This window comes from Triturus cristatus, chromosome 10 (genome assembly GCF_964204655.1).
Source record: "Triturus cristatus chromosome 10, aTriCri1.1, whole genome shotgun sequence".
NCBI classification, from domain to species: Eukaryota; Metazoa; Chordata; class Amphibia; order Caudata; family Salamandridae; genus Triturus; species Triturus cristatus.
The window spans coordinates 834,335,488-834,353,982 of NC_140593.1; the positions used below are offsets into that span (position 1 = coordinate 834,335,488).

The following is an 18,495-nucleotide window of genomic DNA, read 5'->3' on the forward strand; positions in this document are numbered from 1 at the left end:
ACCGGTTTTATCGGTATTACCTTTCCATCAGCTAGGCTAGCTTGATTCCAGTGACACAGTGAGCAAGGGACCCACATCTGTGCATACCCATCCCACTTAAGGTGAAAAGTGCTAGGCAAACAAATGATGGACGGAATGCTGACTAAATCATACATTCACCCCAAGTCAAGAGATTTGGGTTAGATCCATCGTTCTTTTGCTCAGCATGCAACCCAGTTTAGACCCAGCCATATGCAAATCAGTCTTGACCCTGTGCCTCATGGGAACAGTACAGACCGAACTGCCAAGCCTGGTCCTCCCTGGACCGGAACCAAGCATCCTGGGACCTGTTTCTGGGTATTACCCATCATCTGCCAGGCTAGCTTGAATCCAGTGGCACAGTGAGCAAGGGACCCACATCTGGGCTTACCCATCCCACTTAAGGTGAAAAGTGCTAGGCAAACAAATGATGGACGGAATGCTGACTAAATCATACATTCACCCCCAGTCAAGAGATTTGGGTTAAATCCATTGTTCTTTTGCTCACCATGCCACCCCAGTTTAGACCCAGCTGTATGCAAACCAGTCTTGCCCCTGTGCCTCATGGGAACAGTCCAGACTGAACTGCCAAGCCAGGTCCTCCTTGGACCGGAACCAAGCATCCTGGAACCGGTTTCTGAGTATTACTCTTCATCAGCCAGGCTAGCTTGAATCCAGTGGTACAGGGACCCACGTCTGGGGCGGGTATGCTCAGACGTGGGTACCGTGCTCTCCATGCCACTGGAGTCAAGCTATCCTGGCTGATGAGGGCTGAAAGCCCGAAACTGGTCCTAGGATGCTCGTTTCCAGTCCAGGGAGGACCTGGCCAGGCAGTTCAGGCTGGACTGTTCCCATTGGGTGCAGGGTCAAGACTGATTTGCATTTGGCTGGGTCCAAATTGAAATGGCATGGTGAGCAAAAAACGATGGATTTAGGCCCAGATCTCTGTAATGTATGACATTGTTCTGCATTCTGTCCATCAATTGTTCTTTTTGCATTTGACACTATCATTGAAGCCTGGCAAAGACCTCCATCTATGTTCTTCTTACCGACCATTGTCTCTCATCAATGTGGATAGTAACATTTTTGCTAAGGTGGTGGCCACTCTGCTCTCATTGCTGATGGATCAAATTGTTGCCCCAGCACAGTCAGGCTTCGTACTTCATAGGTCCACCTAAAGGAAAAACTTGTTCGGAATGTTTTCTCCCGCCACGCATTGCATACAATCGGAGCTGTGTTCCCCGATGGGCATGTATTCTTACACGCAGACTATCTCCCGTTTCCACCGAGCCACCTACATGGACCACTTTATCCTGCAACGCCTACATAATGCCCGTCGCTCCTGTGTGCCCACATAAACTCTTGCCCAGACAAGTTTTCCCCTCTCACACATTATCAAAATCGACCACAGCAGCCATTTACTATCCTGACTCTATTGAGTCTGGCTGACTTTGAAACCAGACTCCACTAAGCGTGTTTGCGAGGCCTGGAGAGCGGATCTGGGATATCCTATACCTGACAAGGTTTGGGCCTACTGCTGCTCACAAGATGAAACTGGTATTCATCAATCCTAAACATAAACTTCTGCATTTTAAATGTTTACACAGAGCTTATGTTACACCAGCAGATGTTGCTTAAATTGATCCCACACATCCTTCCCACTGCCCCAAATGCGCACCCCCTGATGCAGACTTTGCACATCTCACCTGGAAATGCCCCATTATCAGCAATTATTGGACTTCTGTTTACTCTCTCCTTCCTACAATGACAGATGTTGCGCTCCAGCCTGATCCCGCTATGGCACTATTGGACAACACTCATGACCTTCCCAAATCCTCCTGCAGGTTTATTTCTTTAGCGCTGCTGCTGGCCAAACGTGAAATTGCCATACAATGGGGTTAGCTTGGCTCAAAACAATGTCCTGCAGCGATGCTCAAGTCTACTGATTATGCACAATTACGACCCATTACGTCTAGACCCAGAGGTATCTGGCAACCCCTCCGCACTTACCTGATTTCCTTAGAAGCAGACAGCCCTATTAGGAGCCCCATTGCATGAGTTACAAACAACGCCCTTTACGTCAGCGGACACCTCTTAGCTATCCAATTACCCACACCTGATCGTACTTTGTCACATGCCAACGATGTTTAACTTTCAATCCCCCTCCTCAATTCCTCAACCGTACTGTTGTAATGTCATGGATGCTCTTTTCTTTCGCTACTGTCTACATGATTGAGCAATGCTGTAATTCTTTTCATGCGAATCAGATGACCCACAACACTTACAGCAATGGGTTTTTGTTTCCTAGGTCTCAACCACTCTGTGAAAACTTTAATAAATAAAGTGTTTTAAAAAAGTCCCCATTCTAAGCAGCATGTGTCTAACAGACAACATTTCAACCTACAGCAAAAATAACTATATTTACACTCAACACTGAATGTAAGCAGACAGAGTTTGGAAATCACACTGTCAAACACAGATACATTAAAAAGTGTAGATGACTAGACGAAGTACAAAATAAATATATTTCAAATTACCAGACTGTGGTCGCTGCTGCTCCTTCCTTTCTTGCAATTCTGAAGGGGGTATTCCTGCTTTGAGTTCTTCACTGGGCAACATAGTACTCCTTCCTGACACCTTTGCATTGGAATCCGATTTTTCTGGCTCCATCCTTGCCACGTTGCTACCACCCCCCGACTCAGGGCATAGTCCCTTCTTCCTTCTGCAAGTCCCATCTTGGCTTTTGCTCTTTGCTGCCGGTTTGGGCTTCTTTGATGTGGTTTGGGCTGCTGTGCTTTTTGCACCAATCTGAGGGCCTCTCCTGCTGGCCTTGCCATTGTCTTCAGCCACATTTCGTTTCACCCTTCGCAATAGCTTGGCACATAGGTCTGTAAATTCATCGTCCGATTCATCCATGAGCTTGCAATCCAAAGATTTACCGCAGCAGTATATGAGCAGACTGTGCTGCTGTCTCTTGCCCATATGCAGAAAAAACGCAAAAAGTGACTGAACCAGGTCCAATAGCATCCAATGCCATCTTTTTGGTGAGGGTTACATATATAGGTCTCTCTCTGCGTGCTTCCATAAAACCAGAAGCTCATTTGCTCTGATCAGATGCTCCACTGTTTTCCTCATTAACCGGTCACGAAACCACACTGATTCACATTCATGCTGATGAATTTGTGATCTTAGCTGTAAGTTAAACAAGAACACAAAAAGTTAAAGGAGCTCTGCAAGTGCCGAGGAAGGCAGTGAAAATGGTAGCTTATGGCAGGTGAAAAAATATTGAAACAAGCAAGCAAAATCACTCGAAAGGGTTATTGCCACACCAAAACTCTCCCATTGTACTTCTAAGGAGGTGGCATATTTTCATCAAAGAATTCTGTAAATTGCTGTCCCTTTTACTAGCACAACAAAAGACAAAGGTGACTCTCGACTTCACAGTTGTACGCTTATTTCTTTTGTTAGTCAGATAAAATGCCTAATACAAGGAATCACAATACAAAGGATATAAAAGATTGGAGACATGATATTCCATTACTAGGCCAATTTGTGCTGTACATTGTTCTTTAGCCTGACTCAAAAGGAGAAACAGATCTGATGGTAATCATGTAAGGAAGCAAGATAAATACAAAATATTTTTATAGGCTAGTCCCGTGAGCTTAACTTTAACACTTGAAAAATAACACATTAAAGATATGGAGTTTGCTTTTATTCACGATATACTGGACTTGCGAATCAAAACTACGAGAGCTCAGCTTAGGATGTTTTGCGATCAGTCAGGAAAGGTGGAATATCTACATTTCACTAACTCTTTTGGTTATACATAGTTCAGATAACTAGAGTTCATTTATACTGTTTTGCACAATACATGTTATCCACAACAAATTGTGACTTTTTAAAATACATAATGTTCTATCAGCAAGGAAGAACATGTCTTTTGCGTTCTGCCCAGACACGTGCAAGTAAAATACAAACACTCTATGAATTTCTTTGCAGTCATAAATTATTTATCTAATCTTTGCAACACAAGTTAAATCACAATTTTAAAATACATTGCATACATTTGTGCTTTTGCACATCTTTCTTCCTGCACACATCATGCTGAATGGCAGTAAGACAAAACGTCCCTCAAGGCTCTATCCTCGCACCCACCCTATTCAATCTTTTCATTGAACAATTGGGAAATCTCCTAAAAAGAATCTGGGATTAATTATCGCGTCTATGCTAATGACACCCAAATCTACCTTAATGTGTCTTCCGCACATGACATCTCAATCCACGACACCACTCTATCCAAAATTGGATATCAACTCTTCAAATTATTCTGAATCCTTCCAAAACTGAATTCCTTCTTCTCCCCACCTCATTTTCTCCTCCTCCTGTTCAATCATGGATGGACAATCTGAACGTACTTAACAACAAACCTATTGTTGTCAACAGCACTAAATCCCTAGGTGTCATACCTGATGAAATGCTCAATCTACATGCCCAAATCAATACCATTGCCAAGAATGCATGTTACCAACTTCGCCTTCTCTGGGAGATCTGGCGTTTCTTTCCTGAGCAAGACCTAAAACCCTTGGTCCAATTACTGGCTCTCTCCAGATTGGACTACGGCAACTCTCTCCTTGCTGGCCTCCGCAAAAAACACCTTTCCCCTTTTACATCCATCCTCCATTAAGCGGCACATTTCGTGTATGGGGCCAAAAGAAATGATCACATCACACCCATACTGTTTTCTCTTCGCTGGCTTCCAGTCAAAGCAAGGTCAATTTACAAGACTGTCTGTATCACCCACAAAACCTTGCACACTCTCCCCCCCACACTATCTAGCAAATAAACTCAAAATCTCAGGCAGCTCTAGATCTTCATGCAATGCTGAAAACGCACTGCTCGAGCCTCCTACTTTCAAAGAGGGAAAGTTTATGGCTCAATACTACTCAGGTAATGCGGCTTGAATTTTGAACTTGTTTCCTCCAAGTCTCCGAAAAACCGCCTCTATCCGGACTTTCAAAAAAATCCTAAATATCTTCTCTTCCAAAGACACCTCCAGCAATAATTCAACCATTTTTCAAGACCCTCAAGGCCGCTTGGCATTTACTTGAGCTCAACACTGTAAATATATATTCTATACCTGTATTAACCTAATTTTGCCACCTCTTATTTATTTTTTTATTATCCAGATTGCATTTGTAACTTGTCAGTATGTAAATCTTCTTATTTAACGTAATTGGTTCTATTGTAAAGTGTTCTGACACTTTAGGGTAAAGCTTGGCCGATATAAAACTGCATTGAATAAATAAAAAGGAATTCACACAATTTCACTGCTAATGTAAAGGTGAGCCCTACCACTATTGGTTCATCGGCAAACCAGCCATAAAAGTGGTCGGTCCCCTACAAGCCGGTGTTGGTTCTTACTGAAGGTACTATAGAGAAGAGGCACAGGTTTTACATCATACCCAATGATGAGGCTCAGGCTGCACGTTACCCTGGGAAGCCTGAGCACAGGATCCTTATGCGAGTAACCTATGATGAGGCATCAAGTGATTGTCTTTTAAGCGCCTGCTTCTACCAATCCTTCACCAGGTTTTTTCATCATTTTCACTCAGAAATCAATTTACTTAAATAGCCTCACACCCGCCCCATTTTTGTGCTCCGTCTTGAGATGTGTGTGTACATAGGTAAACTGGTGGGTTAGAGGGGTGCACGAGTTAACTGTAAACAGTACTACAATACCTAAAGATGCTTGGTTGGGACTGCAGCATCTCGCAAACAACGAAACATGCTTTTAAACTGCCCGAATGCTTTCACTTTAACCCACTCAAACTTCTTCCAACCGCAATGTCCTCATTCTTCAAATGAACACATGTTCGCTACTTACACTGAGTTCAGCCTTACAGCTGCTGTTGATTTTTTAACGGATTCATTTGGCCATAACTTTAGAACTTCCGAGTCGTCAATAACCAATCTCTAGGCGGAACATATTCTACGAGTCGTCTGGGAGCGGGAGGCTCGGCAAATCTGTAAAATGACCTCGGATTGGAGGATCGGGGGGGCACGTGACCCAATCCTAGTGCTCCACACAGTAATTCCAAAGTGCTATTGGCTGTGCATTCTGCACGTGAGTCTGTCCGCACTTTCTGGTGCTGCATGTCGGTGTTTTGGCAGGTTGTCTTCCTGAGATTGGTGGTTACGGATCGGGCAGTGGCAGTTTGCTTTGTTATCCTCTGCCCTTCCTGACGGGAGGAATGTTATGGGCGGAGGGGTTATATCTTGACTCTATCACGTCTGTTAATAATTGATAGGGAGGCCCTCCTAGCTTCTGCTCAAGTCGGATGTGATTGCCATACCTGGCGTAACCGGAGCCTGGAAAGATGCGGTGACCGTTCTCTAAGATCCATGTGGGTATTCTGTTTTCTCGACACTGGCTAGATTCGCACCCTGCTGTGCCCATAGGACTCAAAGGGCTTAAGGCTGAGACAGCTTCCTGGGCTGACACACAGTCAGTTTTTGAGCTTATCGCAGCCGCACCCGAGTACTTCACAGTTCTTTAAAAGACCATTTACATGTTAAGGAGGCTTTGTCGATTTTTCACCCCTACATCTCCACACGCCACTCTGCCTATTGCTGGAAGAATAAGCTCGTCCCCCACCCCACCGAAATTTGACTGTAGTTGCTCCTCTGACCTATACGCAAATCTCATTCAGCATAGCACCCGTACCCATGGGCGTCCGCAGGGGGGGGGGGGGGGCAAGGAGGGGCGCTTGCCCCCCCCCCCTGGAGTGCTCCTCCTTGCCCCCCTTGCGGCCATCCATGCTTTTACGGACGCCTTGTGTCCGTAATTACGGGCCCTGCAGGGAGCAGAGCTGTTCCCTGCCAGAGGCCTCAACTCCCTGATGGGGCGCCTCGCACTCCTCCTCGCAGCCCCTCCTGCCCATTGTCATGCTGTCTGTGGCTGATTATCACAAACAGAATGACAATGGCCAGTTTGAGCTGCGCGCCACAAGCATGAGTGGTTAGGTCTGGACACAAAGACCTCCTTTTAACCAGTGCTTAATTTGCAAAAGCAGAAGTGCCGGTGCCGAAAATGTTTCCAAGGAGGCCATAGCCCACTTCTATCTCTGGTGTGCCCCACCTTCAACACTAGCAGTGCCTCAGTCTATCTTCTAACCATGCTCTGATGTTTGTCCCATAGGTCTTTTCTCTAAGAGTCTATCCTCTCACCTCTCTAATCATTTTCTATCGTCTTTGTCACACCTGGTGTGTTACCTACTTCCCTGTATTTCTGATTTGCCCTCTATTCCTTATGCATTCTACCCATGCCCGTTTTCATCTTCCTTTTTATCCATATTCTGCTTTCTCTCCCCTCGATCTTGGCTCTTTACTTTCACTCTTCTAGCAGTGATTAGCTGTATCTCCGTTTTATCCTTTCTCTGCTCTTTTTTTCTCTCTGCCATGTCCTGTCCTCTACATCCTTTCAATCTATCTTCTCCCTTCTATCACGGTCTGCTGCGCACCATGTCTGCCTTCTCTTTCTCTCTGTATCTGATTTGCTCTCCTCCTTTTCTTCTACTCTGCTGTGTTTTATCCCTCTCTTCTCCTTGTTTCTTTCCCCTCTTTGCTCTTGCTCTCTCTCATCTTTACTAGTGCTCTCAGCCCTGTCTCTAGCCTGTACATGTCCCTGCTATTTTGTCATTCCTAAAGAAGGGCAAGGTGACATGTATTTTAATTCTTTATCTAAACCGACACGACACGAGTGCAAAAAAAAGAAATGCACACCAAAATAAAATGCTTTTTTGCACATATTAATCAGTGCATTGCGGAACAGGCGGCTGCTCCAGCACAGCAGGTTAGGTCACTGCTAGTGCCTCCTGCAATTAGTAGGTCCAGGGGTGACAACGGCATCGGCATCCAATGCTGAGCTTGCTGTGACCCTGACTGCTACAGCACAAGCATTGTCCCCGACCGTAATGCTGCCAATGCCGGTGTGTATGGCTGTGGCGCCTGCTGGACTCACGCGCTGAACAATTAGCATGCTGGGGGGCAGCGCACAAACAGGTGACTCCATGGCGCACAAAAGTTGGGCTCGGCCACAGCCGTATTGAGCACATTGCGGATAGCAGCAATGTAGGGCTGCCATCTATACCACTCTGGTCACGAAGCAATTTGAAAATGCACACTTAATTTAGTTTATTCTTCCTCGCGACCTCACTCCCAAGTTCCAAATGAGCTCTCGGAGCTTCCTTGCCTGAAATCCGTCATGAGCTAGCCCCCACCTACAATTAGCCAATGGGAGGCTCAGGCAATGGCAGGGTGCAACAGACTCGGGGAATCGAACGCAAGCCATTTTTTGACGATGACTTCTTGAATTCGTGACAGGTGTGATGACATCATCACTAACGTGGTGATACACAATCATGCCTGCCTGAACCGGTGTATGCCTGCCTGTGAACACATACCAGCCAGTCACCATGGCAAGGTATGTTATACTTTATATTTTGGAATGGAATAATTAATATTGAGACGACCACCTGCAGGTTCAGAAATCATAGCCCCGGCCCTGTGAAATAAGTTCCGGTGCTGAGCACCGGAAAGCACCGGCTCAAATTAAGCACTGCTTTTAACACAGTGTAGCTTGAGAGCAAGAGGTCTTCTGAATGAAGTTCTGGGGGGGTCGATGCATTATTCTCCCAAGTCAAAAATTGAGGTTGCGCCATAGCCCAGATTTCAGATCCCACCAAAACGTACACAGACTCGTGTCAATAACATATCTATCTGCCAGTATGCACCCTATCATGTCTGGCAGGACATGCTGACCCTGTGTTTCACTGCCTCCTATCCCCCTGCACCCCACTCCCCACTGCCTCATATCCCCCTGTACCCCACTCCCCGCGCTCAGGGCCGGCTCTAGGGCGGTGCGACCGGTGCCACCGCCCCGGGTGCTGACTTTGTGTAGGGGGCGCTAATATGATTTTAAAAGCACCTGCTTCTTTCCTGGACTCCTAGAAATTTTCAGCCACCAATAAAAATGTCTAAATGACTGCAGTGATTAATGCACTTCTTAGAGAGGGAGAGATCGAAGTTTTGTGTAATGGAAGTTTCTACTCATCCTAAGGTAGCGCAGAGGGTTACTATGCTTGCTGCAAAGAACGTGCAGCTCACAAAGTGCGTATAATGTAATGTAAATAGGTCAGTGGGTCACACTTTTGTCAGAGAGACCATATTGTTGATAACTCTTTATGAGTTAAAATCCTAATGTGGAACAGTGAGCAAGTAACTGTTATGAAAGATGCATGCAAACTGTAGGGTATGGGCTAGAGCGTTATGATTTCCCCCCAGCTTTTCATTATCCTAATGTGGCAAAATGGGTTAATTTGGGTAGAAATCAATTCTTATTAATAAAGGGAACCCCCCATCCATGGTGCTAGGTTTTAAATTCTAGGTTTCTGATTCTCCTGGCCAAGCCCTCTTAAACTATCCTGCCTACCTGAACGGATGACCTGTGACTCCTACACCTTCTTGTCCTCTCTCTTATGTAACATTTCCTATGCACTGTTTACACACTTATGATTGTTTGTCTCTATGTAATCTGTGTAATGTAAAGTGTTCTGACACCTTACATGGATAGGAGCGGCGCTATAAAATGAATTAAATGCACCTGAGACTGAATGGTTACGGAGGCTTGAGGGGCGCTGTGAAAGGATGGTTATGAAGAACCTGTAGTGGAGGTGGTCATTGGGGGTGCCAAAAAGCATTGTCGCACTGGGCGCCACGAGCGCTTAAGCCGGCCCTGCCCGCGCTTACTGCCTTATATCCCTCTGTACCCCACACCTCGCGCTAACTGCCACAACATATCCCTCTGTACCCCACACCTTGCGCTAACTGCCACAACATATCCCTCTGTACCCCGCACCTTGTGCGCACTGCCACAACATATCCCTCTGTACCCCGCATCTTGTGCACACTGCCACAACATATCCCTCTGTACCCCGCACATCACGCTCACTGCCACATATGCCTCTGTATCCCACTCCTCACACTCACTGCCTGATCGCTCATTTTACCCTGCCATTCATCTTCTACGTGTTCTCTCCCCTTCCACTCGTTCTACCTCTGTTCACCCCCTTACTTCTTTTAGTGCCTTACATCTTTCTCAATATCTCTACTTCTTTTCCTCTTCAGTAACATCTGTGGCACATCTCTGCACTTCCATTATATCAACGCACCCCTCTACCTCACCTGTCTACCTCAGTCTTTATTATTCCCTCTTCCTCAGCTGTCTCTACATATCTATGACACACCTCTCCCTCTCTCTACCTGGCCCCCTCACGTTCTACGACTGCATTATTCTCCCCTCTCCAGCTTTGATTTACCTGTCGCTGCTCCTGAATCTTTTTCTTCTACACCTCACTTCTTTGTCTACCCTTCACCCCTCGCTACCCTTCTGTTTGCCTTACTACGGTCTTTACCCGACCCACCTTTCAGTGCCTCTTCCCATTTCGCCTAACTCCCTCACAGCGCTCTCCTAGCATGCATCTGTTTCTCCCCTCACCACCATGCCTGTCTCTACCCCTCCTTATCTTTCTAACCAGCCTAACTTTCTACCTTCCTGTTATTCCTGGTAGCGAACCTTTCATTTCACCCCTCCGGTTGTATTACCTATGCATTCAAATTGAGTAGGTCATTGCTGTGCTCCCAACCAGACATCGAGACCCAGTCCCCTAGCCTCTCAACATGCCCAGATATAACAACAAGCATTGGCATAGCCAATTGGTCTCGCCTTTGGGACCTGCTGCAGAACTAAATACTTATACTGCCGGCATCATACTTACCCAGCGCCAAGACGCCTCGGCAAAAGTGAGCTATATAAGTTCTTCAGTCAGTGAGTCAGTCATAAGGTCCCAAAGGCGAGACCTATTGGCTATGCCAATGCTTGTTTTTCTCAGGTTGGCCTGAACATTACCCGATCCTGATTGTCTGCCATTTTAGCCCCGCCCCCATTGATTAACATTAGCCACGCCCCTTCATTTGCCAGGTTGGCCCCCCCCCTGGAAAAATTTCTGCGGACGCCCATGCCCGTACCCCTAAGGGGCTTCAGGGTAGCTGACACTAAGGAGCATGTGTGCAATGGTAAACCATGCCTATTATTCATCGCTGCCTTTTGTAGTTTCTGTGATAAAGGACGTTTCTTTCCGTGGAAGACAATGATAAAAAAGCCCTATTTCTTATCCCGCCATGCTGTTTAATTTTAGAACCCCCAAGATGGAGTCTCTCAAGACAGTGGACGAATATTGCTGGCATTCCTGAACTGAAGTGTTAAAAGGGTGGAGACAAGGTTCTCTTTGGAAATTCTTTGTGAGCTATTTAGCAGGAGTTTGTTGATTAGTCCTTCCTGAGCACTGTTGTTTGGTTGATTGTAAGTGATTGGGGGTCATTCAGTTGTTAGGAAAAGTTTCTAGGCAGAGCCTGGGCCTTTTGTCTTCCCTTAAGCGGCTCATCCGGGAAGGCTGATGACAGCCAGGTATAGTGCTCCAAATTATTTCTTGTGTTATATGTACTCTTGCTTGAAGCCTGTTGAGATCTGTTCTTCTTGGGTTGGTGGAATGTGGAATGCTGTATTGAATCTTTCCCTGCGCGCTTGGAATGTACCTTGAACAGGGAGATGTAGTTATTGTGAACCTGCCAGTCCAGTACCTAAGATGCTTAAGAATAAAGAAACAAGTCAACCTAACTTATGCGTATTGGTATGTTTGCATTGGTGACGAGCGGACTGGCAGGGTCCCACACACATCCTCGGCATTTCTACTGAACTCCGCTGCATCTTCTCTAGAGGCCCGGGCCCACTGCGTGGCTGTTGGAGTCTTGTCGTGCTGTGTATCTGTTGCAGGCTGGAGTGTGTGGAGTTTCCTGGACACCACTGAATCTGGATTGGACCCCGTCGCGTCAGTTTCAACAAGTTCTCTTTGCCTCGCAGAGAAGGCTGGGGGAAATCTGCTTTGGCAGTACACAGCGGGCACTGCAAGCGGAGCTGTCTTGATCACAGCGGAGAGGTATTCTCAGAGGAGCATTTAAAGTATTGTACCACCACCATCATTTTCCCCTAGTACTACTAATGCTGGTGTTGACTGGGAGTTATGGAAAAAAGTTTTTGAAGCATAAATGGCTGCTATGGATGGTGAGGAGTTTACTTACAAAAATAAAAATGCCTTATTATATCATTGTTTAGGATCAGATGGTAGAAAAATATTGAAACATTTACCACAGCAATGCATATGAGGATAAGATGTTGTGGTGGATGAGTAAATGTCTGTGTCGAAAATGTAAATACAAGGTTTAAACAACATAAAAATGTGGTTCAGGACCTACATAAATTTCACAAGCGACATCAACTACCTGGAGTGACCATTTAGACTTATGTAGGTGCTTTGAGATCATTAGCATCCACATGTGAGTTAAGGATTTTGAAGAAGAACTAATTAGAGACCAAATAGTGGAACATACCACCAACAACAAGAAAATTCAAATGGTTTTGTTAACCACACCTGACCTCACCTTACATAAGGCTGTGGAATTAGCAGCAGGGTTTAGAGAGTACAGCATCATTTATGTCTCAAAATTCCTTTGTGGGTGAACCATCTAAAAATATGACATCCGTCGTGTGTGCTTGTTGGAAAAAAAAAGTTTAAAAAGGAACATTTTACTATGTTATAGGTGTGGCAATGCCAACCATTTGGGAAATTCTCTAGTGTGTCGGCTCTTGACAAAATATGTTCAGGCTGCAAAAAGAAGGGCATTTTGTACAGGTATGCAGATCTAGAACCATAGCAAAAACATTTAAAGCTAAGACTGTAAGCAATGTGTGTGAACAGGGCGGGGTGTATAAATTATCAGATTCAAGTGATGAAAGTGTGGTCTTATGTACTGATACTATTCAAGCCCAATCCCTAGATGTAATTGAAGTCATGCAAATGGATGTTAGCACAATTAAGAGGCATTACTGTCAAATATTGATCAATAATGTTAGAGTTGATATGATGGCAGATTCTGGATCTCCCTTTACGTTGGTTGGTACTGAGGATTGGAAGAATTTTAGTTTGTTTACTTATTTTTGGAACTTGTGAACTCTTCCTTTATACCTTTAGCATATGGTGGAAACCCCATTGAGGTACTAGGGGAATTTAATTCCATTCTTTCATTTAAAGGAAGTTCCACTTCTGCCATTGTGTACATGGCTAAGCATGGCTCATCTGTGTTGGGGTGGTTAGAACAACCCCATTTGTGAATCATTCTGGACCCCAATAGTCCAGACCATCTAATGTGAAAAAAAGGACTTTTTGTGTGTATGTGAAGTGCAACCTTTGGAGTTGGTGGCAAAATCTCCCAGGGTCTTTACGGAAACCCTTGGAAAATTGGAGGATTTCAAACACAGCATATAGCTGAAGTCTGGAGTTGATCTAGTAGTGCATAAAGTGAGAAGAGTCCCTCTTGCTGTCAGGGCAGAGTTACGGATAGAATTGGTTGTTACAAGAGCAGTACACTATAGAGCCTATAGAAAGCTCAGAATGGGTGTCGCCCATAATTTTGGCAAGGAAACCCAACGGAAATTTGAGAATGTGTGTCGACCTCAAGGATCATCTGGGTAGATCGCCACCCTCTACCCAACATAACAGAAATGTTGTCATTGATTAAGGGTGCCACTTGGTTTTCAACTCTTGAAATGACTTCGACTTACCATCAAATAGTTCTCCATTAGGATTCGCGCCATTTAGTTTGGCCTCTGCGTCAGCTGTTTTTCAGTGGTTCATGGAATTATTTAAAGATACAGGGGGCATCTTATGTTTCCAGGATGATGTGTTGGTTTTCAGCGACATCAAACTCGACCATGACATTCGGTTGGCCTGTGTTTTGAATGTCCTAGAACAGAAGGGTGTCCCACTAAAGGCTGACCAGTGCAATTTGGAGTATTCCATGACACTTATTTGGCCATAAATTATCTGCTGTGGGTGTGGAACCCAAGGATAGTTTGGTTAAGGCCACTTTTAAGCGCCGGTTCCCCAAGTTAAAAACCAATTGAGGTAATTCATGGGATTAATGGAATTCGGTTATCGTTTCATTCCCAGATGTGCACAAAGGACGCATGTTGGGCGGCAATTGTTGAAAAAGAATGAAAGATGTGTGGCATGAGTTGTGTGAACAGGAATTCACAAACGTGCCAATGCTATTCCTTTCAAACCTTTTAACACCAGGGATCATAATCTAATCATTACGGATGCTAGTCAATATGGTTTGGGAGCAGTGTTATTGTAACGAAGTAAGGGCAGAGAAGTTGTGGCATTTGCTAGTCGTAGTCTCAGAGATGCAGAAGCATCATACTCTCTTGTGGAGCGTGAGGCTCTTGCCTGTTGGTGAGGCGTAAATCATTTCTGACAATACTTGTGGGGCACTGAGTTTGTCCTCCAAGTGGATCATAACCCTTTGATAGATACATTTACAACAAAGGGAGCTGGCAGGGCAACTCCTAGGATTGCCAAATGGTGGTATAGAATGCAGGAGTATTGTTACAGGATTGAATATATTCCTGACATCAAGAACGTGATGGCTGATTGTGTGGAAATGTACCCGAAAGTGAGCACCCTCTTGTCCACGGGTTCAAAGACTAACAAAAGAGAGATCGGCACTGGAGCTGAAGTAAAACAACAAGTTTATTAATCACTCATGATTGGTACCACATCCACACAACACTCAAGTATTGTAGGAGGAGGTACACTGAACTCTCAAACCATCATCCTTATATACAGTTTTGTTGCAATATAAGCATATAGACAGAAATGGAAAGAACAAGTTTAAACACAGAAATAGCTATCGGCAAACAAGGGCAGATGGATGACCACTTGGTCAGCAAATAGGGAGGGGGAGCAGGAATGCTTATGGCAGCAGTAAACAATCAATAGAAAGCCTCTAAGACCAGGTGCACTGGCAGCTGCAAATCCCCCAGCACGTACATTGCTGAGCCATGTCGAAAGAGGTCAACTAAAGTTGATGACTCAAGCAGGGTGAAAAGGCGAACAGCAGAGGACGAAAGAATTATGAAGGAAATTAAATGGAAGCCACAGCAAAAATGGCTTTGCCTATGCGAACGTAAAATATTACACGTTTCCACAGACAACCCTTTTAGCATAAGCTAAGACATTTTCTTGTCCCTTCTAAGGGGTATGCTATACATTGTGAATATCAACATCATTTAAAAAATTTCTCGTTCCATTGCTAAACGGGCATTTGCATTTCAGACATTTGTTTTAGATGGTACACAAGTGGAAATACAGAGGGAACATAACATTGGTCCACATTGTATGCATAAACAACAAGAGAAGATAATTGCAATAATTATGACTAAGGCTGATAATACTTTCAGACCCCATACAGAAAATAAGTTCCCGAACCATCCAGTCCAAGTCCATGTTCCTGAGTGTGCACTACACTTAACAATTGCCACTTTCTTAGGATAGGTTAGGGAAGTAAGAAGATTATGCACTAATTCTCCATGCACTATCTGTGTCCCATGTGAGGTGAGGAAACCCCTTTCTTTCCATAAGCGGCCAAAATTGTGTGCCACCCCAAATGCGTACTGGCTGTCGCTGAAAATGTTGACAAGTAAGTCTGTACTAAGCTCACATTCTCTCGTCAGTGAAATCAGTTCGGCCGCTTGGGCCGACTTCTGTGGGATGCGAGCTGTCTCAACTACTGTCTAAAGTGTCGTAATGGCATAGGCAGCAGATGTAGTGCCATCGGGTAATTTCAAACATGACCCATCAACCCATAACTCCCCATCAACAATAGAGAGAGGAGTATCTTGTAGGTCAACACGACCCTTTGTTTGCTCTTCAGTGAGAAATGTACAATTGTGGTTCTTGCGACTGAGGCTGAGTAGCTGGAAATAGTAGTAGTGTAGCAGGATTTAGTGTCGAACATCTTTTCAATGTGCTATGAGGGGCCAAAAGAGTCAATTCATATCCAGTCAAGCGAGCCCTAGTCAAATGCTGTGTTTTCGTTTGATTTAGTAAAGCATCAAATGAATGGGGTACTAATACAAGCAGTTTGTGCGACAACACTATTCCTTCACTCTGACATATAGATACAGCCGTTGCTGCCACCGCTCAGAAACATCCAGGCAGCACGCGAGCGACTGGGTCAAGGACAGCTGAGAAATATGCACAAGGACGTTGTTTATCACCTTGTATCTGTGTTAAAACCGAGAGGGCACAACCTTCACTCTCTTGTACATAGAGTGTGAAAGTCTTCGTGTAGTCTGGAGATCCTAATACTGGTGCAGAGCAAAGAGCTTGGTGTAACTGTTCCAAGGCATTCTGACATTCAGTAGTCCATGGGAGGGGCATCCGAGTGTCTTTAGACAAAAGGGACAACAAAGATTTAATAATGTGTGAAAAACTGGGGATCCACTGCCTACAAAAAGAAGTAAGGCCAATCAGTGCACGGACATCCTTCTGAGTACGGGGCACAGGAGTATCTAAAATGGTCTGAATGTGATGTGGTGTGAGTGCACGTCCCTCCTTAGACAGGAGGTGACTTAAATAGGTAACCTGCTGTCTACAATATTGCAATTTCTTTCGCATGCTTTTTGATTATGAGAGGCAAGAAATGATAACAATAACAGTGTTCCTTCTTCACACTGCTCAGGGGTATCTGCAGCTAACAAGATGTCGTCGACGTATTGGATAAGGGCCACCCCTTTTGGTACAGGAAAGGAATCAAGCCGTATTTTTAATGCCTGACTGTCAATGCTTGGACTCTCTGCATAACCCTGTGGAGCTCTGCAGAACTGGAAGGATCTATTTTTCAATGTGAATCCAAACAGATAAAAGCTTTCAGGGTGAATGGGTATTGAGAAAAATGCATTTTTTAAATCGATCACCGAAAATGTAGTGGGAGGGACCATAGTGAGAAGGGTTGTGATATCAGAAACTACCGGATATTGCGGCACTACAATTTTATTAACCGCCCGCAAATCAATAATGAATCTGTAAATTTTAGTGTCAGTGTCTTTTTTCAAAATAGGACGGATAGGCCTATTGCAAGTATTATAGGGGACTTCTTTCACTACCCCCACTTTGATCAAATCCTGAACAATGTGTGCTAATGCTTCTTCACCTTCTCGGGATATTTTGTATTAAAGAGGCATTGTGACACCTTCCCTTACTTGAATATGCACAGGTGGAATAACCATTTGACCCATGTCAGTATCTGATGTGGCCCACAGAGTACAAGGTAAGGACGCCAGAGCGGCATCCTCATTGATAAGACAGGACCTCTCAACCATTGGATAATTGTCATTCAATATAACACGCACACCTTCCGAAGAACGACGTATTGTAACACGAAAATATTTAAGCATATCGATACCCACAATGTTGTCCGGCGTGTTAGGGGAAAGCAAAAATGAACATGCTGCAGTGAATTTGTCAAGTCAGAATTCAAGTGGCTGTGAAAGCGGGCTAGGTGTAGGTGTTCCATCGAACCCTATCAATGTTATCATTGTGCTGGACAGGGGAGCCCTAGGAACCAATCTTTTAGACAGAGAACTACGTGTAGCCCCTGTATCATTCAGAAACCGATCAGTAGATCCCAAGACATTTGTGTCAACATAAAGACCCATTTGATCTACTGGCACCTCAACCGGTCCCTTACCCCCATCCTAGGCATCCCTATGCGTAATCTTGAATCTGCAAGTGCATCAGCAGAATAATCAGATATTTGGTAGTGATTTCGTCTATCAAAGGTATTAGAATAATTTGGTCCTTGTTCAACTGCCTCAAACCTGGGACGAGCTCCTACACCTCCCCTGTTTCCTGAATTCCCTGGGCGTCCTCTCATACTTCCCTGCTGGTACTACTGACCTCGCAAAAGAGGGCACTCGGAATGCCAATGCCCAGTCTCTTTACAATACGCACACTGATCATGAGACAAATTTGCTCCAGAAAGAGGGAGCGCTCCGGGTGTATACATTGCACTTCCACCTCCCCTAAATGCTGGACCATATACTTGAGCCATCATAACTTTTGTCTTTAATTCTTTAACTTTCGTATCCTCCCTGCCTTTCGCTTCCTGTTCCTATCGCTCATAATATTGGGCCATGGTCAAAAGGGAAACTGGGGAAGACGTGGTCCAAGAATTCTCACTGGCCTTAAGGTGAATAGCTATTTCCAGTAACATATTAGCAACAAATTTGTCAACAAACAAATGCTTACCCATATCATCGGCCAATGACTGGCCTCTAAAATAATGGAATGTCTCCTCAAATCTAGAAAAGAAATCAGAAACTGATTCATCTTTCTTCTGTTTACAAGACACTAACGTAGTCCAATCTATTTTCTTGGGAGGTATGAGAGTCTTCAACTTAGTCACAATAACTTTAGGAAGATCTAATATCTCCTTCTGAGGTTTCTGCGCAGGCTCCCT

General features: G+C 44.7%; 1 protein-coding gene and 1 long non-coding RNA gene across 3 annotated transcripts in view; one reads left to right on the forward strand and one right to left on the reverse strand.

The window, feature by feature from the left end:
• Nucleotides 1-6,265, reverse strand: part of SLX4 (SLX4 structure-specific endonuclease subunit) — a 432,160-nt gene extending 425,895 nt beyond the window's left edge. For both annotated transcript variants that reach the window (XR_014969527.1, XM_085628449.1), the window contains exons 1-2: nucleotides 5,903-6,265; nucleotides 2,556-3,210 (exon numbers count right to left, since the gene is read on the reverse strand). Coding sequence is in view for 1 of the 2 variants with exons in the window: in XM_085628449.1 (XP_085484575.1) it covers nucleotides 2,556-3,045 (490 nt within the window). In the remaining variant the exon portion in view is untranslated. The remainder of the gene's footprint in view (nucleotides 1-2,555; nucleotides 3,211-5,902) is intronic.
• LOC146790096 (uncharacterized) overlaps nucleotides 6,145-18,495 on the forward strand; it is a 40,037-nt gene continuing 27,686 nt past the window's right edge. Inside the window, exon 1 of the long non-coding RNA XR_014969528.1 lies at nucleotides 6,145-6,422. This is a non-coding gene — a long non-coding RNA (uncharacterized LOC146790096). The remainder of the gene's footprint in view (nucleotides 6,423-18,495) is intronic.